Source organism: Cucurbita pepo, chromosome 11, assembly GCF_057944985.1.
Source record: "Cucurbita pepo subsp. pepo isolate OVF chromosome 11, ASM5794498v1, whole genome shotgun sequence".
NCBI classification, from domain to species: Eukaryota; Viridiplantae; Streptophyta; class Magnoliopsida; order Cucurbitales; family Cucurbitaceae; genus Cucurbita; species Cucurbita pepo.
This window is the reverse complement of record NC_141808.1, coordinates 15,227,426-15,253,452: the sequence shown is the minus strand read 5'-3', so window position 1 is coordinate 15,253,452 and position 26,027 is coordinate 15,227,426. Positions and strand designations below refer to the sequence as shown.

The following is a 26,027-nucleotide window of genomic DNA, read 5'->3' as shown; positions in this document are numbered from 1 at the left end:
CATCTGTCTTAATCTGCTGCATCTCGATTTCTTCCTTCAAGACTTTCTCTCTAATGAAATGGTAGTGTACTTCCACATGCTTTGTTCTAGCATGAAACACCGAATTTTCTGCTAGGCGAATCGCAGATTGGTTGTCGCAATGAAGTTATATTGGATAGTCAATTCTCTGGTGCAAATCTTCCATCAAGAGTTTCAGCCACGTACTTTCTTGAGCTGCTCCAGCTGCTGCTCTATACTCTGCTTCTATAGTTGACAATGATACTGTTGGTTGTCTTTTGCTACACCAAGAAATTGTTCCCGAACCCAACTTGAACACATACCCAAAGGTTGATCTTCGAGTATCGTGGTCTCCTGCATAATCAGCATCACAGTATCCAACTAGCTTGCAGTCTTTGCTTCTTTTGTACAGAAGACCATAGTTGATTGTACCTTTGACATATCTCAAGATCCGTCCAGCCGCATCCAGATGAGGCTTCTTTGGATTTTGCATGTACCGATTCATGACTCCAACTGCATAAGAAATATCAAGCCGAGTTAAAGTTAGGTAGATAAGACTACCTACCAGTTGTCGGTATGTCATTTCATCATTCAACTTTTTGCCTTCATGTGCACAAATCTTGGCATTTGTCTCTATCGGTGTTGAAGCTTGTTTGCATTCTAACATGCTGAACTTTTAAACCATATCTCTTGTATACTTTTTGTTGACAGAGAAACAATCCTTCATTGTTTAAGCTCTCCTAGCTCTTTCATTTGAAAACGTATTGATAAATTTTCTCTTGTTTGATGAATTTCTCTTTCTTCATCTCCGGTGATAATCAAATCGTCCACATAGACCAACACAATTGCCAATTTTCCTTCTCTTTCTTTGATAAACAAGCTTGAGTCTGCATGTGCAACTGAATACCCACTTTCGGTAAGAAATTCAGCAATCTTACCATACCAAGTTTTTGGTGCTTGCTTCAACCCATAAAGAGCTTTTCTAAGCTTGCATACGTGGTTAGGATTAGCTGAACTCTCAAATCCCTTTGGTTGATTCATGTAAATCTCCCTGTCTAACTCTCTGTGCAAGAAAGGATTCTTCACGTCCAATTGCCACAGTTTCCAATCTTTACTTGTTGCAAGTGCTAGCAGAACTCGTACGGTAGTGATCTTTGCCACTAGACTAAAGGTTTCATCATAGTCTAGTCCATATTGTTGAAAAAACCTTCGAGCTACGAGTCAAGCCTTGTATCTCTCAATTGATCCATCTGGTCGACGCTTTATTTTGCAAACCCACTTGCAAGAGATGGGTTTGACATCTCCTAGTCTTGGTACTAGTTCCCAAGTTTGATTATGTTCCAGGGCTATAATTTCTTCCTCCATTGCTTTCTGCCAAGCTGAGTTGTTAATTTCTTCCTCCGTCTTCTACAATAGCTGCATTGGCATACTTAAGATATCGCTTTTGGATTCTCTTTTATCGCCTAAGTTGTTGATGTGATGTTTCCTTTTCAACAGATTCACTTGATTATTGAGTGATTTCTTCCTCATCAACATCAATGTCAACGAGTCTTTAGGTACATCAACATTTGGTTGAGTGTGTGTAATTTGCTCCCCCATCTTCTGTTGTAGAATTTCTTCGATGTTATTTGGATCTGGTAGAACTTTCTTCTCGGGAGACCACCATGTAGATGGTTCATCGAAAACTACATCTCTTGATGTATAGCATTTTCCACTTGTTGGATCACAGTACTTCCACCCTTTCCTTTGATTGTCATATCTGACAAATATGCACTTGACTGCTGATTGCTTGTGGATGTATATAATAAAATGATGTAAAATTCACAACAATAAGTGCAAGTATACACCATCACAAGTAGCAAGTAATAAGTAAATTATCGATTCCACAAGGAACCTATATTTTTGGTTAATTTTATCGCTGGAAATTAAATGAGTTTTTGGGTAACATTCAAATAGGTGTGGGTGATTTTAACTACTTAAACAAAACTAAAAGAGAGTGTCACTACTGTCGAAAAAATAGAAAATGATGAGAAAATCAACTAATGAGGAAGGTTCGGCTAAGAGAGATTAAATAGATAAATTGTTGAGTTTGGTGATAGATTTTAGTTTCTTTTAATAGATTCCCAAGCCCAATTTCGAGGATCATGAATGGTGATTATTTCCATAATTGTTGTAATTTCTATTAAAAAGGCTCTAGGAGAAGAATTATTCCTAACCCTTCTATTACCCTTCAAGTCTCCTTGGAGGGAACTAGAGTATTAAAGAGGATTTCATTGCTCCCTCTCTTCTCCCACATAAGAGAACAACTATGTAGGTAAAGTAGCTAATTAAACACACATGTAAATTATTAACAACAACTCTTTAATAAACTAAAATCATACCGTCAACATACTTAAACTATATAAAACTCTCTCGCCTCCCCTATAAAGTTTAGCTCTCCATATAAACTGAATTAAACAGAGGAACCAACATCTTAATCATATAAAATTGATAGAGTAAGAAAATAGAGTAAGGAAATAGAGAGTTATCCAGCTTTGTTGCCGTTCTTCAATGGAAGTTTCCTTCCCTTGAGCTCTCACGTCCACCACGTTGTCCTAATCTATCCTTCTTGGTCTTCTCTTCTTTCTACTGTCAATAGCTGCTGGATTAGGGTTTTTCTTCTTCTTCTCTAGTTTCACAGCAGTTCACAGCGGCAGAGGCTCTAATCCAATTTTTCTCTCCTAAAGTGTGTCACCCTCCTCTTGGTCTTCTTTTTCCTTTTATATTGGGCATGGGTTCCCCTTTAGGGCTGAAAAGGAATAAGTAGTCCACATAGGATGTTCCTCATTCGATAGTCAATGACCCACTTAGACTGCTGATGTGGATTTAAAATTTCCATGTCATCCCCCATTTGTTTCCAAATTTACTACTCCCTCATGGTTTAGTATAAATGTCTGAAATTTTACCACATAACTCAATTAAATGTATAATTAAGATCGATTTATGTCAAATCATATTTTTTTCATGTTCGACGGCAATAAACGATTTCATGCTCACTAAATAGAATAAATGAGGTAATAAATGAGAAAATGGTGAATAAGAGTGTAATATTAACTACAAAAAGACTTGATATGACTCTACCTTTAGAGAGTTATCAACTGCTTTCTTGTCAAACGTGGTACGTTGATGGTCAGGCACAAATACATAGCAAACACAACCAAATACTCGTTAGTAGCTAACAATAGGTTTCATGTCCCATAGTATCATAAATGGTGAGACAAACCCTAGCCTTGGCTGGGGAAGACATGGGCAGCCGTTCGCATAGCTTCAGCCCAAAATCTTCTTGGAACATTCTTTGCATGTAACATGCTTCGACAGATTTCTGCAAGATGTCGATTCTTTCTTTCTGCTACACCATTTTGTTGTGGCATGTTGGCACATGTAAATTGAGGTCGTATCCCATACTCGTGTAAATATTGATCGAACTCATTTGGTGTGTATTCTCCACCATTGTCAGAACGTAGACAACAGATCTTCACTCCTATTTCTCCTTCGATCATCATCTTGAATTCTTGAAATTTCAAAAACATGTCAGACATTTCTTTCATAAAGAAAATTCCTACATATCTTGAGTAATCGTCAATGAACGTCACCATATACCGCCTTCCACTGATGGATGCTTGTTTGACATATTGACAAAAAGCACACACAACGTTTGTTTTGGCTTCAAGTTGAAGTAGACCTTTGAGCATGGATTTTTCCATAATCAGCTTCAACTTGTGGTAGCCAACATGTCCCAATCTTGCATGTCATAGATCTGTTGTCTCATTCTTCCGTGTCTTGTCAACATAGGCAGACTCTGTAGATAGAACATAAATGGAATCCACTCTTCATCCTTTTATTGTCGGCTTTCCTGTTATCCTAATATCTTAATAGACTTTCACATCTTATGGCCCAAACAAGACATAGTTTTCTCATGTTGTTAGTTGTGATACTGACAACAGATTCTTCTTTATTTCTAGTACATGATAGACATTATGTAGTGATACTACATCAGATTTATTGTCAGGCATGATTATCGTATTACCGATCTGAGCAATTGACAACTATGTGTATTTGTTGTGCGTACCATACGACTTCCTTTGTACTCTTTCTTGTCTTGCAACTTCCTCTGATCGCCAGTCATGTGGTTTGAGCATTATGAATCAACAATCCAATCATTCTCATAATCGATATGGTATCCCATCATCGCCATGAATGTTTGCTCATCTTCTTCTATCGCATACAATACCTCTGCATCCCATTCCTCCTCCATCTCAATGTTGAAGGATGCCACATTGCTTTTGACAAATTTTTTCTTAGACCAACAATCCCTGTACATGTGGCCCTTTTTCCCGCAATTGTGGCATATGCCTTCAAATCTCTTCCCTTGAGAGTTATTGTTATCGTTCTTCTGAGCTCTCCGTGGTTGTACAGTTCCTTGGTGACTTCTTCTTTTTCACCATTGTATCCACGTTTGGTAGACGACCTATTATTGCTCCGGCTTTCACTTGTGTAGAGTGCTTCTTCTTCACCCTTCAATGTGATGCCTCCTATTTATTTAGTCATGACTTCTAGGCTAGCTAACAAATTTTCAAACTCTACAAGTGATGGTTGAGTGGGCCATTCTTATATAGCAATAATAAAGCTTCTATATTTTGGTCGCAATCCATGGATTACAATCCTCTTCATTCAAGATTCTACAATGGCGGACTTCGGGTCTAGTTCAGTAATCTCCCGACATATCGACTTGACCTTGTGGAAGTATTGAGCAATCGTCATGTCACGTTGTGAAATTGACAACAACTCATTCTCCAGAAGTTGTAGCCTCGTATCATTCTTCTTTGAGAACAATATCATGAACGTGTCCCATGCTTCTTTCAGTGTCTTGTCATCCTAAATATGCTCTAACATCTCTTTTTCGATTGTGGTCTTTAAGGCAAACATTGTTTTGCCTACTTTGATTCTCCATTTGTGCAAGGCGCTGTTAGAATCCTCCTCTGCCGGCGTGGTTTTGCACCCGCCAACGATCTCCCAAAGATCATGTCCTTGTAAATAGAACATCATGCATGTTGCCCACGTGTTGTAGTTGTTGTTGTTGAGTTTTTTTATTCCTCCAACGATTTGGAAATCACCCATTATGTTGGCTATACCTCTATAATACCAAACAATCTCTTTCGACACAAGACTTGCAAAGTCACAGACTACCCACGACACAAAAGAAACTTATTCACTACTAATCTCAAGAAATCGTTTCTGATGTGGAAGATCAGACAGAGCTACAACCACAGAGCATACTAAGAATTCCAAGAGATAAGATAACCTACACTAACCTCGCTCTAATACCAGATTGTTGAACACAACTCAATGTGGGAAACACTCTCACACTTTATTAAGACCAATCAAGAAGAGATTTACAAGCCACTCGGTAGAAACTACTGCTTTGTATTGCTTGGGATTTCTTGGGATGATGACCTAAGTAGGGTGGAGGGTATTTATACTAGATGATGGATAATCTATTCCTAAAATTTCTAAAGTGTTTACTAATGTGTATGTAAATCATTTTCCTAAATTTATTCCTAAAATTCCTAAATTATTTTCCTAAATTTATTCCTAAAATTTTTAAATCATTTTCCTAAATTTATTCCTAAAATTTCTAAATCATTTTTCTAACCTACAATGTGACTACTCATACAATGGTTGAGCTTAACCCTATTGGGCTAGTAATGATATTTTAACGAAAAGTTATGTTATGAACGAAATGATTTATATGGTTAGGATTAACCATATTGGGCTAGTGATGATATTTTAACAAAAAGTTATGTTAGGAACGAAATGATTTATAAAAGCTTATGTATGCATATTAGCGAGTGCAATATGTGAGGAATGGTAGGGGTTGTTCTATATGATTTATTTATGATACAAAGTATGGGGACCTCATGCATAATTGTATATTCACATACATCGGAATACTTCTTCTTTATGATGAGTGCGTACACTATGAGAGTGAAATGACCATCATGCTTGGCATGGTGCACGACGGTTGTACTTTCTGTTGGGATCGCACACCAACTCACACACTCGATCACAAAGAAATAGAAGAGAGAAAATGTAAGGAGAAATATGGGATACAGGATTTTTATAGTGTATGTATGTATATATATATGACTATTCTCCGTATATAATTTTATTCTCTAAAAGATTGAATAAGCTATAAATATACATCAATTTCCATGTCTCAATAGACAATATCCTTCATATCCCAACTCTTTTGGATGTCTAGCTATAGTCCAAAGGAGTTAGCCCGACCAACAGATCCAAAGGGTGTGCGAGCCCGTTTGGTGGGCTCATGTTTGCATACGTGGGCCGTGTGTAGATAAATACTACACATCTAACTTGTACCGATTGGAGACCACCTAAGAGAATATTGTTTATGTCTTATTCATGTGGTATGTGTTTATATTCTTTGACCCCAATAGTGGGGTCCCTTACTTAGTTAGTGGGGTCACTTGCTAAGTATTTCCAGAAAAAGTAAGGCACCCATGTACGATTAATAGTGGTGTCGCATTAAAAACCATGGAATCTATGTTTGAGTAGTTGCATTTTATGTTATAGATGTTAGGTTAGTCTAGGGCATCATTTTAATTTTTTCTTTAGTTTTATTTTATTTTGCATTGAATATTTAGCGTTGTTTTATCTTAAGATTTTTAGGCAAACGTATTAATCCATGACATCGTCTTATAAAATTATTTTAAATGAATGCTTCGGCATTAAAATTTATGTCATGTGTATGGTGACAGCTCTATTTCAGCAGTAAATTAGGGTTGTTACAAGGTGTCTTAAACCCAATTTAATACCCAAACCACATAAACTTCTATGAAAACATACCATTTGAGAGTAATGAAACATGTTCACAGTGACAATTTCATTATATTTCTTAGTTTTTGGAATAATATAATGAAAATATCAACAAAATATTTACAATGTTTCAAAAAAAAATTTAAAATAATACCAATATTCTATTAATGAATTTTATAAAATATTACACCAAAACAACAATAAAACAAAAACTAAAATTCTATTAATGAACTTTATAAAACATTACACCCAAAAAAAAAAAAAAAAGCAAAAACAAAATAAGAAAGCTAAAAACCAAAAAGAAACAACTAAAACAAAATTCAAACAATGCAATGAAGTTGTGGAAAGATGTCGTGAATGAGCCAATATGCCATGAATTTGTAAGCGTTTTGAGTCAAATGGATTCCATCCCAACTAACACGTTCATCTGGATTTGAACAAACTGATACTCCACCAACTCCGCACATCTTCATGAGACTGAAGTTATAGTCTCCTCCAATCCCGCAACATGATTTTTGCAAAGAAGTTTCATCAAACCCTAAATACAACAAACATGAATGATTAAGATATCAATTGTTTTGTATTAAGCTAATAATAATTAAGAAAACCATACCGAGTGTAAAAGCACGACGAAGGATCCACAACAATGCATTATAGTAGTCACCATATACGATTATGGTGTGTGGATTCTCTCTCTTGAGCACTTCAATAGCTTGCTTGATTTGATCATTGTGATAAGTAGCCAGACCATTCAAATCTTTCAAACAATGAAGTTCATCGTAAGCAGTTGTATCATTAGTTTGGAATCCAGTTAGGTAGATGGGTAAACATCCGATTGGAAAGTTTCCAGGAACAACAACTCGAGTAGCTCCGTAGCTTATCACTTTCTGCAGACACACAAAAAAAAAAACGTTAGAGATAAGTAAAAAAGCCCTAATTCAAGAAGTTAAATATATACCCAAAATTACCTCAACGGCGTTCTTTATGGTTTGAACAACTTGGGGCACCATATCTTTCACCTCTGGAATAGTTTTGCCTTGGAACAACGCATAATTATAATCGTTCCCACCGATCTCGCCCACCAAGAACAAAGCATTCCTTAATTTCTCGTTGCAATCTATAAGATACCAAACAAAATACACATTAAAATGAAGATATATAAAAGAAAATATAATTAATTGGAGAGAAATTAGAAACCTCTTTGATTGTAGCAAATGGAGTTGAAATGAGAGAACATCCAATAAAGTTGTTTGTTGAGAGAAGAGTTGGTGAGCGGAGATAAGATTTGTTTTTGAGAAAGAAGTTGAGAAGACAAAGCCGTAGAACCAGCCACTGCGAAATTCACACCATGTCTTGTCAATGCATCTTTGTTCAAATAAGGGTTCACCAAGGGAAGTCCAGCGTCCAAAGCTGCAATTTGACATATCATTAGACACCAATTTGGGGGGCTTCACAATATTAGTACAATATAAGGTTAGAAGGAAGGGATACCAAAGTAATCAATCATGAGAAGACCATTGGAGCAGCGACCAGTGGATTTGTTGAAGAACGTTTCACCGTAAGGAAGATTAGAAAATGGGGTGTTGGGGTTTTGACGAATGAGATTTCCAGTGTCGGAAATTGAATCGCCGAGTTGGTAAATAGCGTCGAACATACAAGTTTTGAGCAGATGGGCTTTGGATGAAGGACAGCCAAGAACTGAAAGAAGAACCAGAAGAACAGCAAGAACAATAGAGGAAGGAGATTTGGTGGAAGCCGCCATTGTTGAACAACTTCTGAATTGGAATTGGAATTGTTGAATGGTGGAAGGGTGAGAGGTTTGGTTTTATAGCTTACTATCTTTCCCATTCCTTTTGGGAAGATAAAAGGGTTTTCATTTGTTTTTGAATTTCCTAAATCTTTGGAAATTCTAATCTATTTTTATCTTTGATGATTTTAGTTTTGAGTAGCTTACTTTTAGGAAATATAATCTATCATGGAATGAGGATATTGTAAGATGTTCAAAAAAATTTCATAATCTTAAAAATTTAATTATTAACTTATTTAGGTTAGATTACATTTAAATAAATGAAAATTTTATGAATTACTGTAACGGCCCTAGATTTCTACTAACCTAAAGTCTGTTATCATCATCATTACATATGCTTTTATGTTAAATTAAACATTTAAAATTTCATTATAAAGTACTACCATGAATTTACGTGTTCAAAAATATCTTTAAAATGACATAAAGAAATACTAAATAAAACATTAAAAGTAAAAATATCCTACTCTAACCTAGGTCTAAAATCGAAATACCATTATCCTATGCACGTGTCATCGACAACCTACAAAGATGTCTTGTCTTTACCTGAAATAGAAGTAACGGTGACCCCACTATTGGGGTTAGGGAATGCAAACACATACAACCCATGATCTAGGGACTTTTCGATAAAATTATCATAGGAGTGACCTCCAGTTCGAACAAAATTGGATGTGTAGTACTTTCTACACACAACCCACACGTGCAAGTGTAGATCCATAGGTGGTTCACACCTCCCATAATCATAGTCTAGCTAGTTGTTCGTATCGATGCTCGGAGGTCAGTAGACCCCTAAGTATCATCATTATAAATGTGGAAGTAATCCGATATATATGTAACACAAAATGCATGAGGTCCATATAGTTTTCATCCTTAAATCATCTTTATGACACAACCCTCTACCCATTCACATATTACTCTAACTAACATGCATGTATTGGCCTTTATACGTTCATCATCATTAACATTAACTAGGGTTGTGTCTTAGAAAAATAAACGTCATAATGCATTATAACATTTAATACATGCACATCATCTTAATATGCAACAACTTCGTACTACGTCATCTCGTCATCATACATCTTACATCGTCATGTTATTTTGCATCATCATCATATAATGTCATCATGTAATATTATTGAATATCATACAACATCATATAGCATTATCATATAACGTAGACACGTCATCATGAATGAGCATCATTTGTAGCAAAACATCTTAGTTTAGTGAAAATCAAATGTAACCAAAATATTGTCAAAGTAAGTTCCGGAGTTTGATTGTCAATTCCCCATTCACATACAGTAACAAATAGTTTTACAATTATTTTTTAATCTCCAAGTCCCATGCAGTAGTAAATAATTTCAATCTTCGGGCATATCGTGTAGCTTCAATTCACATGCAGTAGCAAGCTAATGGCAAAGTTCATTTAACTATGCAGGTGAACGTGCATTTGGAGAAGGAGGTGACATGTGTCAGGCATCGACAGAGACACGTGTCGGCTAACGAGGAAGGAAGCACAGCTGGCCGAGTGAGGAATCATGCGGTTGTCTGATTGGTGCATGCAGACCCGCAGAGCAAACGGACCCGTCTCCATTGATCGGATCTGCCAGTTCGACCCAGGAACCCAATCCAACCCGACCGATTATGCCATGTTTTGTGAAGAAAAGATTAAGAGAACACCTTATGCCTGCCAAAGATCGAACCCAAGAGGTAAGTGCACACACAAGAATCGCTGCCCTCCACATGTCGAGTCGAGGACACGCATCTCCCTTCCTAGACATGTTCCTTACTCACGTGAGAAATGCATGACAGCGCATGGTGAGTCCATTTTTGGCCCGTTTGACCCGTTCGACTAGGTCCCTCAATGTAATATCGAACTTGTAATTTGATGTCCAGGGCTAAAATGTCCCAAAATATACTATAGAAAAATATGACTGATTGTCAATTCTTACGTAGGTTATATGCTTCTCGCAAACGTGACCCAAGGTTCAAGCATATGCCGATATCGTGCACGAAATTTGTATTTCACATGGCTCACTTGTTCACTAGGTTAGAACAAGTGTCGCACAATAGTTATCCCGCTACTGCAAGAGTATGATTGTGACACCAATCATACATAAGAACCCGTGATAGAAGAGATAAGGCAGAACAAGGGAGAAAATCCACCCATATCCCCAATTTTTCGCCGATTTTCGTACGGAGAGGCGTGGTTGAGGACAATTTAAGCAAGGAAAGTAGGTTTGAGCGATGTTAAGTTTAGTTTTAGAGAGTTTGGTTATAGGAAGGACTCGAGATAGCCATGCTCAACTGTACCTGTTGAAGCTTATGTTCATGGCGATTGGAGCACCGTTTGGCCTCGAGTATGGTCGAAAAGTTTGGTCGAGCGGCCGAGCTTCGAGGAAGAGCAATCAGTACAATTTATAATTGAGGAAGAAAAAAAAAAAAAAAAAAAAAAAAAAAAAAAAAAAAAAAAAAAAGGAAGAAATTTCAAACAAGCTCTTACCATGATGAAGTTATTTGGCGTCAGCTATGTGGTTTAGAATTAGCAGTTCCAGTAGAAGCCTCTCATATGTAAACTCTTATAGAAGCTTTCTAACAACACAGAACAATCAACTAATTCTGTCATGTGGTGTAAAGATTGAAATGCTTCTCAGTTTTCACAGCAGACAACAAACTAATTCTAATGAAAAACTCGAACAATCTTTAGAGGAGGCGCGCTTCCATCAACCTCCCTGCCTCGCCATCTTTCTATCATACATCCAAATGTAGAGCACAAACTGCACGAAACTTGAGCTTCTACTCTGGGGTCTTTGTTGACAAACGTCTCGCTTAAAACTTCATTTCTCTCTCGAGTTGCCAGCCCCACGACTGTCGGTCTTCGTCGGTAGCTCTATGCATAATAGTTCAGGCTTGCTTTCTTCTTGGCTTGAACCTGGATGATCCCTTCATTGAAGTCCTCATGGTTCACCTGATTGTTCCACCAAAACACAGAAAAAGGGATCAAATGATCGGTAGTTCTTCAAATTCATTCAACCACTGCAACCCTCATCATCCCTTCTTTTTTTTTTTTTAATTCAACTCAGTACTCGACAAACTTTCAAGCTTATGTCTAACAAATTTCAAAGTTCGATGCATCTAAGAGGTCCCTAAAGTTTCAATGTCGTGTTTAATTAGTCCCTTATTGTTTAGACATCTTTAAAATGTCTAATTATCCTTTTTTTTTTTTTTAAATAAATATTCAATGGGTAAAGGATCAGACACAAAATTGAAAACTCATAGCCTATTGGACATTTTTTAACTTTTAAGGACTTATTAGACACAAATTTGAAAATATAATAAACTTTTAAAGACTTATTAGACACAAATTTGAAAATATAATAAACTTTTAAAGACTCATTAGACACAAATTTGAAAATATAATAATCTATTAGCAAACAACCTATTAGATATAATCTTGAAAGTTTTTTCTTTTTCTTTTTGATAACCTTTAACTTCGTGAATATCCTAACGCCAATTCCAAGAGACATCAAGGGTTTTCGATAGGCCTTCAATCCAACACCTTGGGAACTTTTGGGTTCATAAATTACTTAAAGAGTTGGCCACAATGTGGCTATCTACTGGATGTGTGAGAGAAAAATGGTAGATGCGCCTCAAAATTATATCTAGTAATTATTAGGAGGCATATAGAATAATCCAACGGTTATTATGATGAGGCAGCCACAAAATTGATATATTTTCCAAGTTAGAAGGAAGAAAGATGCATGAGGAGAGAGAGCACCCTTATATGTTGATTAAGGATGTGTGTGCGTGTACAAGAGAGAGAGAGAGAGAGAGAGTGAGCACCTCAGTTGCATCACGGCGAAGAGCCAGCATGCCGGCCTCAACACAAACAGCTTTTAGTTGTGCACCATTGAAGTCGTCAGTGGACCGAGCTAATTCTTCAAAATTGACATCTGGGTGGACATTCATCTTCCTCGAGTGGATCTAAAATTGTATTTTATAATAATTATGAAATGACAAATAAATAATATACATACTACACGGGAAAACATGGGCAAAGCGGAGAGGAGGAAGACCTCTTAGCTCATCGTAGATTAAGAAATTATATTCTAAAAAAAAGGTTAAAATTCTATAGTTCTCTCTCATTTGTCCTCTAAATTTTCAAAATTGAAAGATTTAGAGGGAAATTTTTTGCTACCATGGAAATTTCTGGGAAAAAACTGAAAAAGAAGCAACACAAAAACATAAGATAAGCATAAGAACCTGCATGATTCGGGCCCTGGCTTCTTCAGTTGGATGAGGAAACTCAATCTTCCGATCTAATCTACCAGAACGCATGAGTGCTGGATCAAGAATATCAGCACGATTTGTTGCTGCTATAACCTGAAATGATAAAAATTCTAATTTAGTAAAATGAAAATGAAAATGAAACATCATGAAATACTAAACAGCCCCAAAGGCCAAGAGATTTTAGAAGTCAAATGCTGATCAAATCAACATAAACCCCTCACCCTACCCTGATGTGGAACCACAGCACTATTGATATCAAAATAATTCAAGGAAGGAACAAAAGAAAAACCTTAATGCGTTCATCACTACTAAACCCATCCAGTTGATTGAGTAACTCCAGCATGGTTCGCTGCACCTCCCTGTCTCCGCTTACTTCGCTGCAGTCAAAAAATAATAATTAATAAATAAATAAAAGAGAATTTTATGAATATACTGAAAGGGGAAAGCATTAACAGACCTGTCAAATCGCTTGGTTCCAATAGCATCAATTTCATCAATAAAAATGATGCAGGGGGATTTTTCTTTTGCAAGCTGGAAAGCATCTCGAACAAGTTTCGCACCATCACCAATGAACATCTGCGATAATTCCAAGTTACATTGCTAATAGACATGTCTACTAAAAGAAAGAGAAATAAAAGGGTACAAAAACCACATGAAGCCAATTCAACTGAATCAGGGACATCAAAAATAACCTTTTAGCTTCATTAATATAGTATGATGCAAAGAAAAGTTGTAAGAGAGATAAGTATCTGAGGTTTCTTGACCCAATAACTATTTTCCCTAAGCATATCTGTACCTGAACAAGTTGTGGGCCAGCCAATTTCAAGAAGGTAGCATTTGTTTGTGCTGCACATGCACGTGCCATCAAAGTTTTCCCAGTGCCAGGAGGTCCATACAAAAGCACACCTTTAGGTGGACGAATTCCTAGTTTCTGAAACCTCTCTTTATGAGTCATGGGTAAGACAATGGCCTCTACTAGTTCTTGAATCTGTGCCATTAATGTAACGATCAATTAAAAATGACATCCAATATGACCTGCAAAGTAATGAACTAGTGGACAAAATCAAGTGTCTGAAAGTGCCTGCTTTTCCAGCCCTCCAATGTCATTGTAGTCTTCGGTAGGTTTCTCATCAACCTCCATAGCCTTCACTCGAGAATCATACTCAGATGGCAGAGTATCCAAAATCAGGTAACTATCCTTGTTTACACCAACCAAGTCACCTGGCTTTAATTTATCAGGATCCACAAGTCCAACAACAGGTAAAAAGATAGTCTGCAGCCAAGAAAAACTAACGTTTAACACATTTTTTGCAAATTTCTGGACAATAAGAGGACTGAGACTTTTCTAGCAAACATAGCATGTTTCTAGAGTATCGAACTAACGAAATCTTGATAATGATAATCGACTTGCCCAGTTTATGCAATTAACATATCTTATGATTCAGCATTACAGAATGAGTCAGTGAACACAATCAGTTAGAAATTTTATCATACTTTTAAATCACAAAATATTACACTAACTATATTGATTCCAACCTAAATTGTGGTTGAAGAAATTTTACTGACGTAAAATCATTGACAGTAAGAACAGTGGAGAACATAATATGATCACATAAAAGAATCTGGTTACAGTAACCTGGCGAGTGGATGTCTTCAGTACAACACACTTTCCTTTCCTTTGTGAATCAAGATCAATATTTGCACCATCTTCTTCTGCGTCATCTTCTGGGTTCATTTCCAAAATCTGAAAAATCAATAGGGAGGAAAGAACAGAATTCAGCGAATGTGGACCAATTCTCAACAAAACCAACTTGCCCACTTAAAATGAGACAAAATCAACCTTACAAGCGTTAAAAGTAACACATCAACCGCGGTTCCAAGAGGGTGTAGAATAAAAAGTCACAGTAACACATCCATGATTAACACACCATTACATGGAAAATTGAAGGAAGAGACGCAGCAATTTCTTAAGAAAAATGATAGCATAAATCTCTAAACCATGAATACTAGAAACTTCAAAAGATCACCTTTTATCACAGAATCTACGTAATAAAATCCCAAGTTACTTAAGGTTTTTGGCTCAGAAAGAGAAGCAAGAAAACTGAAAACAAAGCATAAATAAATATTAATACCACCCGACCACCTATGAAATAGCTATTAGTCCTTTCTTTCATTATATCCAATAGCATACTTTCCAAAGATTCACTTCAAAGATTAAATAATGTGAACTTTCTCCCACGCATTTCCTTGGGTTGATGTAGAATATCTTCATTGGAAACAATTCCAACTAAACCTCGCATAAATATTAGAATCCAGAATGTTTCTGTTTAGTTTATATATTTTAATAAAAACATTAACACAACTCCAGTCCACCAGCCTTTACAAGATGCAAGGAAATAATTGATTTCACTTCATATACAAAATGTAACCATCCCGGAGCCTGACATAAAAAGGTAAACCGGGGGTTTGCTACAAGAACGAAGTGAACCGCATATACAAATAATCTTGAGAGAAAAAGAATTAGTTTGAGAGTATAACAAGCCAACAGCATACCTCGACAATGTTCCCGACCAAGTAAGGCAGCTGCTTATTGAGTTTAATCTTCTCCTGGTTCTCCTTTATTTTTTCCTTGATTGATTCCAACTCCAGATTTGTTCTTTGCACCTCTTCCTACACTCCAATAACCAGTCAGAAAAAACAGAAATCTACACTACCTATTGAAAATTTGACTTAAATAATGCCACCGAAGAAAAAAAAAGTATAAAAACAATCAGGTAGAGACATGAGAGCTTATTTTTCAGTAACTGAAACAAAAGAACAAAACAGACCGAAAAGAACTCCAAAATTACACAAGTATACACGCACAACATTAAAAAAGTTGAACAGTACATGATTGAAAGAGTAAAGAAGAATACAGGACCTTGAGAATTCGGATCTCGTTGTCAAGCAGACGAGAAGCCCTAACAATGTCGTCAGTGGTCATGGAAGCAAGCTGATCGTCTTCGAAATTGGAATCTTCAACCATAGCTGTCGCCATTAGGATGAAACTCAATGGAGTTTGAGTTGCAGAAATTGCACAAAGCTACACGAGACCAGCAGAGATGGAGAGAGGAAGAAGGGTAAGAAAAGAATAGAAATGGAAGATTTTAACTTGTCGCCGAAGAAAGAAATTAGAAGAGAGCTAATTGGGCCGATAACTTATTGGGCCTCAGGATTTCACAATTGGGCTGAAAATTTAACGAGCCAACCTGTTCCACAATTGGGCCTGTAATAAATGTGGGCCTTTGCCAGAGAGAAACTAGAAATTATTGTGAAATTTTTATATTTGTCTCCAAAATATTCCCCATATTTGTAATAATTCCCTTCAATTTTTGGACCTAATTAATTTTTTAAAAAAAATTATTAATAATTAATCTATTAAATGTAAAATTAAATTTTATATCTAATAAAATAATTATATATATATATTTAGAAAACTTTTTGAAGTCCATAAACGTAATTAAAAAAAAATGGAAAGTTTATGAATTTATTATAATTTTTTAATATTTCGACTGAAATAGAATTGAAAGTTCGAGACTTATTAGACAGTTTAAAATTTTGAGAGACGTAATAATATTTAAAATTTTAAAAAAAAATATTAATGTTGAACTCTTTATGTAATGCCCAAATCAATTGCTACCGGATATTGTCTTCTTTGGACTTTCCTTTCGAACTTCCCTCAAGGCTTTAAAACACGGAGAAGGTTTCCACACCCTTATAAATGGTAGTTTGTTCTCCTCCCTAACCAATGTGGGACATCACAATCCACCCCCTTCGGGGCTCAACGTCCTCGCTGGCACTCTTTTCTTCCTCGCTGGCACTCTTTTCTTCCTCTAATCGATGTGGGACCGCCCCCAAATCCACTCCCTTTGGGGCCCAGCGTTCTCCTCCCCAACCAATGTGGGACATCACAATCTACCCCCCTTCAGAGCCCAACATCCTCGCTGATACTCTTTCCTTCCTCCAATCGATGTGAGACCGCCCCCAAATCCACCCCCCTTTGGGGCCCAACGTCCTTACTGGCACACCGTCTCGTGTCTACCCCTTTCAGGGAACAATAAGAAGGCTGGCACATCGTCCGATGTCTGGCTCTAATACCATTTGTAAGGGTGTGGAAACCTTCCTCTAGCAGACGCGTTTTAAAGCCTCGAGGGGAAGCCCGAAAGGGAAAGTCCATAGAGGACAATATCTGTTAGCGGTGGATCTGGATCGGGCCGTTACATGGGAAAGAAATTCCACTACCTGTCTGACCATGGAAAGCCTTGCTAGAGAAGCATGAAGAGTATCAAAATCAGCCATCAATATCTATTCTGCTTGCTTGATGAACAAGATAGAGAAGCTGAAACATTCTAAATATACATCAGAAAATCAGTTCAACCATTCCTTTCAGTACCACAACAGACAAAGCTTTGGCACCAAGAACAATCAAAATACTGTAAGCCGAACCGACGCGATGCCCCAACACAGAGAAGACAATGTGTGTGAACAGACAAAGCTTTTGGCATCAAGAACAAAAAAAAACTATATTACAGCATCCAGTAAAAGCCGAACCGATGCAAGATACCAGAGACGATCCCGAGCACAGAGAGGACAATCTGTATGAACAGACGATGCTTTTGGCATCAAGAACATAAGAAAACTATTTTACAGCTTCCAGTATAAGCCGAACCGATGCAAGATCCCGGAGACGAGGCCCCAAAACAGGATCTCTGCAAAGATCACATACAAGAGAATGCCCACTTTTTTTGAATGCCAAACTCCAATGAAAAGATGCTTCTTTATCCAATAGATCTGCCATGGATATGTTACACAGATAATAATGGATTAGAACAGACTCGAGAAACAAAAACTGGACTTCGAGTTCATTTGTCAACTCGTGATTATATAAACGAAGTTTAAATCTTGTTTTAGTCCATAGACTTTCAAATTTGTTCTATTTCAGTTCTAGAACTTTTACCAATCATGTTGGTCCTTTGCTATGCTACTTTTCTACCTTAAATCTTCTTTGTCCAATATAATTAAAAGATGGTATACGTTATTGTTTAAACAGCAAAGAACAGAACAGACCAGTGTGTTGTGGGGGTCTTCATAATACCATCCATTGATGAAACCTGCAAAAATGCCAGCAGCTGCCATAACATACACGAGCATCGCGTTCATCCCAATCCACTCCAATGGTAGAAACAAGTACCTCAAACCCCAGATATCAACCTGTCTCGATGGGAAAAGCGAAACTTTTATCAATATAGTGAAGAAAGGAACCAAGTTGAAGAACTTTGTGACAGCTCAAGCCCACCGCTAGCAGATATTGTCATTTTTCAGCTTTCCCTTAAGGTTTTTAAAACTTGTTAGGCAGAGATTTCCACACCCTTATAAGGAATGTTTCGTTCTCCTCTCCAACCGATGTGGAATCTCACAATCCACTCCCCTTAGGAGCCCAACGTCATCTCTGACACACTATTCGGTGTCTGGCTCTGATACTATTTTTGCAACCGCTCAAGTCCACCGCTAGCAGATATTGTCCTCTTTGGGTTTTCCCTTTCGGGCTTCCCCTCACGGTTTTTAAAACTCGTCTGTTAGGGAGAGGTTTCCACACCCTTATAAGGAATGTTTCGTTCTCCTCTCCAACTAACATGGGATCTCACGATCCACCCCCTTGGGGGGCCAGCGCCCTTGCTGGCACACCGCTCATCCACCCCCCTTGAAGGCCCAGCGTCCTCACTGACACACCGTTCGATATCTCGCTCTGATACTATTTGTAACCGCCCAAGCCCACCGCTAGCAGATATTGTCCTCTTTAGGCTTTTCCTTTTGGGCTTCCCTTTAAGGTTTTTAAAACACATCTATTAGGGAGAGGTTTCACACCCTTATAAAAAATGTTTCGTTCTCCTCTCCAGTGAGATCTCACAATCCACTCCCTTGGGGGCCCAACGTCCTCATTGGCACACCACTCGATGTCTAGCTCTAATACCATTTGTAATAGCTCAAGCCCACCGCTAGCGGATATTGTCTTCTTTGGACTTTCCCTTTCGAGCTTCCCCTCAAGGTTTTTAAAATGTGTCTACTAGGGAGAGGTTTCCACACCCTTATAAGGAATGCTTCGTTCTCCTCTCCAATCGACGTGGGATCTCACAACTTCATATGCATACAAGCACAAAACTGTTATCCTTAAATACAACTGAAGTAAGGCGGGAACATAACTGAAAAGTAGTTTAAAGAAGAAGAGAAGAGTACCAAAGCGTAGAAGACTGAGAAAACCAATGCTGCAGCACCCGACGTCACACAGACATAGCTAAACGTATATAACTGCTTATTTAATGGAATCGCTGCATCGATCAAAGACGCATATTGTTATTTGCAATAAACGAAGATAAATACAGCAAAAGTTGCACAGATTTGACAGTTGGATGATGTGCCACACCATGAGTGAAATGAAGAACAAGTCCTAAAATAAGAAGAGTGAAGCCCATAGTAACCCATTGCTTCAGCCTAGCTGAGTGATCCTGTGAATAAGCAGCGTCAAATGGCATACAAGGAATTGCAAAAATGTTGATTAGCATTTAGTTCCATGTCAAGCTTTGTTTCAATTCTATCCTTATAGTTTTAGAAGTTAAACTATAATCACTGTAGTTCGGTGGAATCGTCCAAAACATCCCTATGACTACCAAATTCTTGCAAGTTTCTCGTGCGGTGCATTCTTATACTTTATACAATCACTAGGACATCGTCTCTCCGTCGCATCTAAATAGAATATGTGACGTAAAAAAGACGTTACCAGCCAATAATAACAAGGGAGTTTTGGAAGATTTAACTAAAAGATCGGAACGAAAAGGTTACATTTAGGGATCAAACTAGAACAAAGCTCGAATCAAACAGCTAAAATGAACAAGAGCTAACCTGAAAATGAATAAGAACATGCCCAAAATGCACTCCAATAATTGAGGACAGAATGGCAGATATCGAGCTGCAGTTGCAAGGATGTGTACCCTTGATGAAGTTCAAAATAATCTAGTTTTATAACTATAATGAACAAAAGCAGATAGTTCATTATCAAAAGTTCCTCATAAATAAGAAACGAGTAGGAATTCTTTTCAACATTTCATTTCATTTTATTCAATTCTCTGTTGCTATGAAGCTGCAAAAGTAAATAGAATTTCAGTATTTCTAAGCATATTTCATGTGAGATCCCACGTCGGTTGGAGAGGAGAACGAAACATTCATTGCAAGGGTGTGAAAACCTCTCCCTAGCAGACGCGTTTTAAAAACCTCAAGGGAAAGCCCGAGAGGGAAAGCCCAAAGAGGACAATATCTGCTAGCGGTGGGCTTGGGATGTTACAAATGGTATCAAGAGCCAGACACCGAGCGGTGTGCTAGCGAGGACGTTGAACCCCCAAGAGAGGTAGATTGTGAGATCCCACATTGGTTCGAGAGGAGAACAGAACATTCCTTATAAGGGTGTGGAAACCTCTCTCTAGCATACGCGTTTTAAAAACCTTGAGGGGAAACCCGAAATAGAAAGTCCAAAGAGGACAATATCTATCTACCATACGCGTTTTAAGGTTCCATTTTCTGTATCTAGCAAACCCATCTGATATGTTCAAGTGCCAACTATTTCCAACAAAAACGCCATATTCTAGTACGATTATGGAAGAACTCAGAAACGAGCATCGAATAATCTATAATCCTTAAATAAATCAGAATCCATAGCATTGAATTATATCAGCATGACAGACCTTAAAATTCCTTCAGGTTCAAACGGGGCAAAACACCATGACGGAGCATTATCTCGGAAAGGCCCTGCGTACGGAGAATTCTCAGTGCAGGCCTGCAGCACTTAAACAGTGTCAAATATTATGAGCCATCAAAAGTTTATATCATCAACTTACGAGATGCAAATAACGTATCTACACACTTCCGATCTTCTCCAAGCAGGATGTGCATACATGTGACGGATTCCCAGCACTTTTCTGTCGATATATCCCACGGCATTGCACGGAGGATCCAGACTTCCTCTTACACCACAAGCTACCTAAATTTGATATGGAAATAGCTTAGAATAGATAATCCTAGCCTTTGGCAAGAAAATCCTTTCAATAAATAGCATCTAGATTCAGCAAATCATAGACTTGAAAGGAAAAATTGGAATTACTCTGTCATTGAAACAAAACACTGTGAAGTGAATTGAAGAAATTGACTGCAAGAACCAATGGTGATTTGAAATAAGTTTGATGATCACGAGGAACTTACAGTGAAATTTCTTCCATAATGAACACTCTCGCAGTCAGTGACAGTAAATTGCCAATCAGGAATATATGTTCCATAAAGGAGAGAAGAGTAAACAATAAGAATACAAGCTCCAACAAGCCTGCGATTTAAGAAGGAAAAATCATCCTCGTTGCAACCAAAAAAAAAAAAAGAATAAAGTGTTAGGAATCATGAATCTCCACGCTCGTTTGATATTGTCCACTTTGAGCATAAGCTCTACTGGGTTTGTTTTGAGCTTCCCCAAAATGCCTCATACCAATGGAGATGTGTTCTTTACTTATAAAATCATGATCATTCCTTAAATCAGCCAATGTGGGACTCCCTCCCAACAATCCTCAACAATCCTCCACTCGAACAAAGTGCACTAGAGAGCCTCCCATGAGGCCTATGGAGCCCTCAAATAGTCTCCCCTTAATTGAGGCTCAACTCCTTCTCTGGAGTCCTCAAACAAACTACACCCTTTGTTCGACACTTGAGTCACTTTTGACTATCCTTCGAGGCTCGCGACTTCTTTGTTCGACATTTGATGATTCTATTGACATGGCTAAGTTAAGGGCATGGCTCTTACCATGTTAAGAATCACGGATTTCCACACAGGTATGATATTGTCTACTTTGAGCATAAGAACCTTTACTGTCTTTGATTGAAGAAGAAGACGAAGAGAAGATGAATAAGACTTCATAGCTTTGTTTTGGGCTTCCCCAAATGGCCTCATTCATTCTCTAAATTAGCCAATGTGGGACTCCCTCCCGACAATCCTCAACCTAAACCTAAAGATAACTGATCAATAGTAGTGCAAGTGGTTACCAATTCCAGAAGTATGACTTGAATATTGAAAAGTGATTAAATGGTTGACCACTGGCTTGTGTTTTTCTTGAAAGTACTTCCACAAGTGCCACAACCAAATATGCTAGAGCAATTCTCTATAAAAGATGATTCAAAATATATATTAGCAACTTCTATAATCATTTTAACAAATACAAATCTCAATATCAAAATACCTGGAGAATGCCACATAACCTTATCTTTCTCATGTCAACACCATAAGTCAGTTTGTCGGGCGCATGGGAATAGCCACCTAAACAAAATAGTTGACCCGAAGTCGAGTTTTGTTAAGCCAAAAAACTGATATTGCACAATATAGTGCCAATAAATAAGAGCCTTTAAACTGATAACGGTGATTCTATCAGAATCAAAAGGTGAGACCTTAACTTATCACTTTGCAGTGAAGATCATGACAGTGGGAAAAAAATGAAGACACTAAAATATATATATCCTTGTAACTATCCCAAAGAGTAATCCAGCTGCTTGGTCTTGTTCGAATGTTTTTTTTTTTTCATATTACTCAAACGGATTACTGATAGGTACTTATTCATAAACTACACGGGGAGGAAGATTTCAAAAGTTCAAAAGGTAACCTAAGAAACCTTCGGGCCTATAATGGCCCAAGCCCACCGCTAGCTGATATTGTCTTCTTAAGGCTTTCCCTTCCGGGCTTCCCCTCAAAGTTTTTAAAACGCATCTGCTAGAGAGAAGTTTTCACACCCTTATAAAGAATGTTTTGTTCTCCTCCCCAACCAATGTGGGATCTCACAATCCACCCCCCTTCGGGACCCAGCGTCCTTGTTGGCACTCGTTCCCTTCTCCAATCGATGTGGGACCCCCCAATCCCCCCGTTCGAGGCGCAGCGTCCTTGCTGGTACACCCCCTTGTGTCGACCCCCCTTCGAGGCTCAGCCTCCTTGCTAACACATCACCCAGTGTCTGGTTCGGATACCATTTGTAACGGTTCAAGCCCACCGCTAGCAGATATTGTTCTCTTTAGGCTTTTCCTTCCGAGTTTCCCCTCAAGGTTTTTAAAACGCGTCTGCTAGGGAGAGGTTTTCACACCCTTATAAAGAATGTTTCGTTCTCATCCTCAACCGATGTGGGATCTCACAATCCTATTCAAGAGGGCAAAAACTCCTTGTTCCCAAAAGATTAATAGAAACTCTCTCTACTCAAATACCAATCTTCCCTACCAATACATTATGTAACCTAAATCCCTAAATACATTCTCACACAACTTTCTTGCCCCTCCTAGAATACACTTTTACCATTTCTAGTCTGACAATAACCCTCTCTACCATCATACGTAGGGACTCCCAGCATGATTGCAACGTGTCAAACATTTCGTGCTTGGATTGTCAGATAGATGGCAGTAGGATAAAGAAAATTCACAGAAACAAGAGTTTTCCCATCGACTTCCGCATAAAAAGCACAAAACATGACATCAAGAAGGAAACTTTAGCTGATTGCACCTCAATCTTTAGTGCACTGCTCTAAGAGAGAAGAGTTGGAGGCAAAACTGACCTTGTAATAGAAGGCCCCAGAATAGGAGTTTTAAAGTTCGAAGAGTGACCTTTTCAATGGCCATAAGTTGGTTCGGTATTCTCTATAAATAAAAAACCAGACCAGGAACAAGAAAAACACTGTTAAAACATACTCCAATACATGTTGTCAAAAAAAAATTATTAACAGAAGTTGAACCTTCAGTGCGAGTGCAATGGCCATCCCAACAATGAACAAGAAGAAAGGCATCACAAAATCTGCAAGATTGCAGTCATACCATGGTGCATGACCGATCATAGGCCATTCTCCCCCCGCATCATCAACCAAAATCATCAACTATAAGCACCATTAACATTAAAAAGCTCTGATAAATAAAATACCAAGCATTAGAAAGCTCAACGGTCTCTTTATTAATTATATGAGCATCAACATGATATTTGAGTAATCATAGAGTTCTACAAAAAAATGATTATCAATTCTACTATTGTCCAAGTTGTAACAACTCAGATCCACCGCTAGCAGATATTGTCCTCTTTGGGCTTTCCCTTACGGGCTTCTCTAGCAGATATTGTCCTCTTTGGGCTTTCCCTCGAGGCTTTAAAACGCGTCTGCTAGGGGAAGGTTTCCACACCCTTTTAAAGGGTGTTTTTGTTCTCCTCCCCAACCAATGTGGGACATCACAATCCACCCCCCTTCGGGGCCCAACGTCCTCGCTGGCACTCATTCCTTTCTTCAATCGATGTGGGACCGCCACCAAATCCACCCCCTTTGTGGCCCAGCGTCCTTACTGGCACATCGCCTCGTGTCTACCCCTCTTGGGGAATAGCCAGAAGGCTAGCACATCGTCCAATGTCTAGCTCTAATACCATTTGTAACGACCCAGATCCACCGCTAGCAGATATTGTCCTCTTTGGGCTTTCCCTTTTAGGCTTCCCCTCAAGGCTTTAAAACGCGTCTGCTAAGGGAAAGTTTCCACACCCTTCTAAAGGGTGTTTTATTCTCCTCTCCAAATGATGTGGGACATCACACAAGCGCTCTGAAGGACCAAGAGACAAATGCAAATTCCGTCTGATTATGATCGTGAGAACTCAACTCCAGTTCCTTCAACAATGGCACCAAACCGTAGGTCAAAATTGCGAGATCTCTCATCGGTTGGAGAAGGGAACGAATCATTCCTTACAAGGGTGTGGAAACTTCTCCCTAGCAGAGGCGTTTTAAAGCCTTGAGGGGAGGCCAGAAAGGGAAAGCCCAACGAGGAATATCTGCTAGCAGTGGGCTTGGATGATTACAAATGGTATTAGAGCTAGACAACGGGTGATGTACCCAACAAGGAGGTTGAACCCCGAAGGGGGTGAACACCTAGCAACTTGAGACTTTCATCCAACATTAACAACTAACGAAAACCTACTATTAATAACATTGCATCAAAATTGCTCACAGACATTGAAAATGGGTTTGGAAGAAAGATTGTTCTTACTAACTCTTCTCTTTAATACAACCCAATAAAAACCCTCTGGCACCATCCATAACCAAAGCATCCAGTAATGAATAAAAGGGAACAAAAAAGGGGTGGAAGAACAGAAGTACCGCGACGGTGAGACCTCGGAAGATATCAAGCGACGCAACACGCTTCGATTTTACTGGTTTTGAGAGCACAGCATCGGACTCCACCGAGATAAGGCGGTGCTGAGGAGTGGAATCGGACTTGATTTCTTCCATCGAAATGAGCTGCAAAACTGAAGTGGATTAGCTCAGCTGAAGCTGAAACGACGGCCAATGATTGATTTGTGAAAGGGGGAAAAGGAATTTACAGGTTCAGAAATCTCGTTTTGACTGTTACCGTCATTCATGAACTCCAATGATTTCTTGTAGAGTTGACTTTCCTTGAGAATCAGAAATGGACAAGGAAAGCTCGGAATTGTGAAAGCTCCTGATTTCTTGGGGGATCGTACGGCAGTGCGGGTTCCTCTTCCTGCGGGGCGGGTTTTTCTCTCTTCTTTCTTCAAGAAGAATCTAATTTCATGGTTTAAATACTAATTTTATTCAGTTATAATTATAACACTTCAGCTCTATACTATTAAAGGAACACGACTCAAGTGTTTATTCTTTCATTAAAATACATGATCATTCTCTAAATTAATCAATGTGGGACACTTTCATACGCCTTCCCCTAAATTAATCAATATAGGACACTTCCATCCAACGTATGTTTTTTTTTTTAATGGTTTTAAAATGGTTTTTATATTTTTACTTCTTTTAATTAAACATTCATAGAGGAAAATGAGATAAATAGTGGATGTAATATAAATATCACTTTCTAAAAGTATAATATTTTAAAATATAGAGAGGACAAATAATATAAACTTTAATATAATCTATACAAAATATATAAATTTGAATGCACTTTGAATTATGTTCTATTTTTC

At 38.1% G+C, this 26,027-nt stretch overlaps 3 protein-coding genes and 2 pseudogenes across 5 annotated transcripts; all 5 read right to left on the bottom strand.

The window, feature by feature from the left end:
• Positions 1–145: 145 nt before the first annotated feature.
• On the bottom strand, positions 146–664 carry LOC147790414 (secreted RxLR effector protein 161 pseudogene; annotated as a pseudogene).
• Positions 665–720: 56 nt separating this feature from the next.
• On the bottom strand, positions 721–5,154 carry LOC147790413 (uncharacterized; annotated as a pseudogene).
• A 1,977-nt stretch (positions 5,155–7,131) lies between these two features.
• LOC111805560 (acetylajmalan esterase 1-like) lies at positions 7,132–8,635 on the bottom strand. Its single transcript, XM_023690669.2, has 5 exons — positions 8,365–8,635; positions 8,071–8,283; positions 7,842–7,990; positions 7,487–7,760; positions 7,132–7,411 (listed from the first exon to the last, which is right to left on the bottom strand). The coding sequence occupies exons 1-5, from the start codon at positions 8,633–8,635 to the stop codon at positions 7,194–7,196; spliced, it is 1,125 nt and encodes a 374-aa protein (XP_023546437.2). The 3' UTR covers positions 7,132–7,193.
• Positions 8,636–11,162: 2,527 nt separating this feature from the next.
• On the bottom strand, positions 11,163–16,107 carry LOC111804737 (26S proteasome regulatory subunit 6A homolog). The gene is made up of 10 exons (XM_023689510.2): positions 15,888–16,107; positions 15,521–15,637; positions 14,604–14,711; positions 14,049–14,240; positions 13,764–13,955; positions 13,425–13,543; positions 13,257–13,344; positions 12,941–13,060; positions 12,521–12,661; positions 11,163–11,645 (listed from the first exon to the last, which is right to left on the bottom strand). Exons 1-10 carry the CDS (start codon positions 16,002–16,004, stop codon positions 11,568–11,570), a joined length of 1,272 nt encoding a protein of 423 aa, XP_023545278.1. The 5' UTR covers positions 16,005–16,107; the 3' UTR covers positions 11,163–11,567.
• A 1,182-nt stretch (positions 16,108–17,289) lies between these two features.
• Positions 17,290–25,609, bottom strand: LOC111804734 (heparan-alpha-glucosaminide N-acetyltransferase-like protein (DUF1624)). 3 transcript variants are annotated; one of them, XM_023689504.2, is made up of 14 exons: positions 25,413–25,609; positions 25,189–25,329; positions 23,800–23,937; positions 23,623–23,704; positions 22,273–22,349; positions 22,079–22,194; positions 21,254–21,371; positions 20,919–21,035; positions 20,740–20,831; positions 19,904–19,970; positions 19,428–19,509; positions 19,241–19,332; positions 18,074–18,217; positions 17,290–17,797 (listed from the first exon to the last, which is right to left on the bottom strand). In XM_023689504.2, exons 1-14 carry the CDS (start codon positions 25,449–25,451, stop codon positions 17,651–17,653), a joined length of 1,452 nt encoding a protein of 483 aa, XP_023545272.2. In that variant the 5' UTR covers positions 25,452–25,609; the 3' UTR covers positions 17,290–17,650. The 3 variants fall into 3 exon arrangements, with proteins under 3 accessions (XP_023545272.2, XP_023545273.2, XP_023545274.2); XM_023689505.2 differs by having other exon boundaries at positions 25,189–25,337; positions 25,413–25,602; XM_023689506.2 differs by lacking the exon at positions 25,413–25,609 and having other exon boundaries at positions 23,800–23,965.
• Between the last annotated feature and the right edge of the window lie 418 nt (positions 25,610–26,027).

Coding starts and splice junctions, on each gene's coding strand:
- LOC111805560 (XM_023690669.2), bottom strand. CDS start 8,635: ATGGCGGCTTCCACCAAATCTCCTTCCTCTATTGTTCTTGCTGTTCTT. Junction 7,991..8,070: donor CATTTGCTACAATCAAAGAG/GTTTCTAATTTC, acceptor GGTATCTTATAG/ATTGCAACGAGAAATTAAGG. Junction 7,761..7,841: donor CCATAAAGAACGCCGTTGAG/GTAATTTTGGGT, acceptor GTGTGTCTGCAG/AAAGTGATAAGCTACGGAGC.
- LOC111804737 (XM_023689510.2), bottom strand. CDS start 16,004: ATGGCGACAGCTATGGTTGAAGATTCCAATTTCGAAGACGATCAGCTT. Junction 14,241..14,603: donor TGAAGACATCCACTCGCCAG/GTTACTGTAACC, acceptor TCTTGGCTGCAG/ACTATCTTTTTACCTGTTGT. Junction 13,956..14,048: donor TTGGAGGGCTGGAAAAGCAG/GCACTTTCAGAC, acceptor TTAATGGCACAG/ATTCAAGAACTAGTAGAGGC.
- LOC111804734 (XM_023689504.2), bottom strand. CDS start 25,451: ATGAATGACGGTAACAGTCAAAACGAGATTTCTGAACCT. Junction 21,036..21,253: donor ATTATGGAAGAAATTTCACT/GTAAGTTCCTCG, acceptor TATCAAATTTAG/GTAGCTTGTGGTGTAAGAGG. Junction 17,798..18,073: donor AAGACCCCCACAACACACTG/GTCTGTTCTGTT, acceptor TATCCATGGCAG/ATCTATTGGATAAAGAAGCA.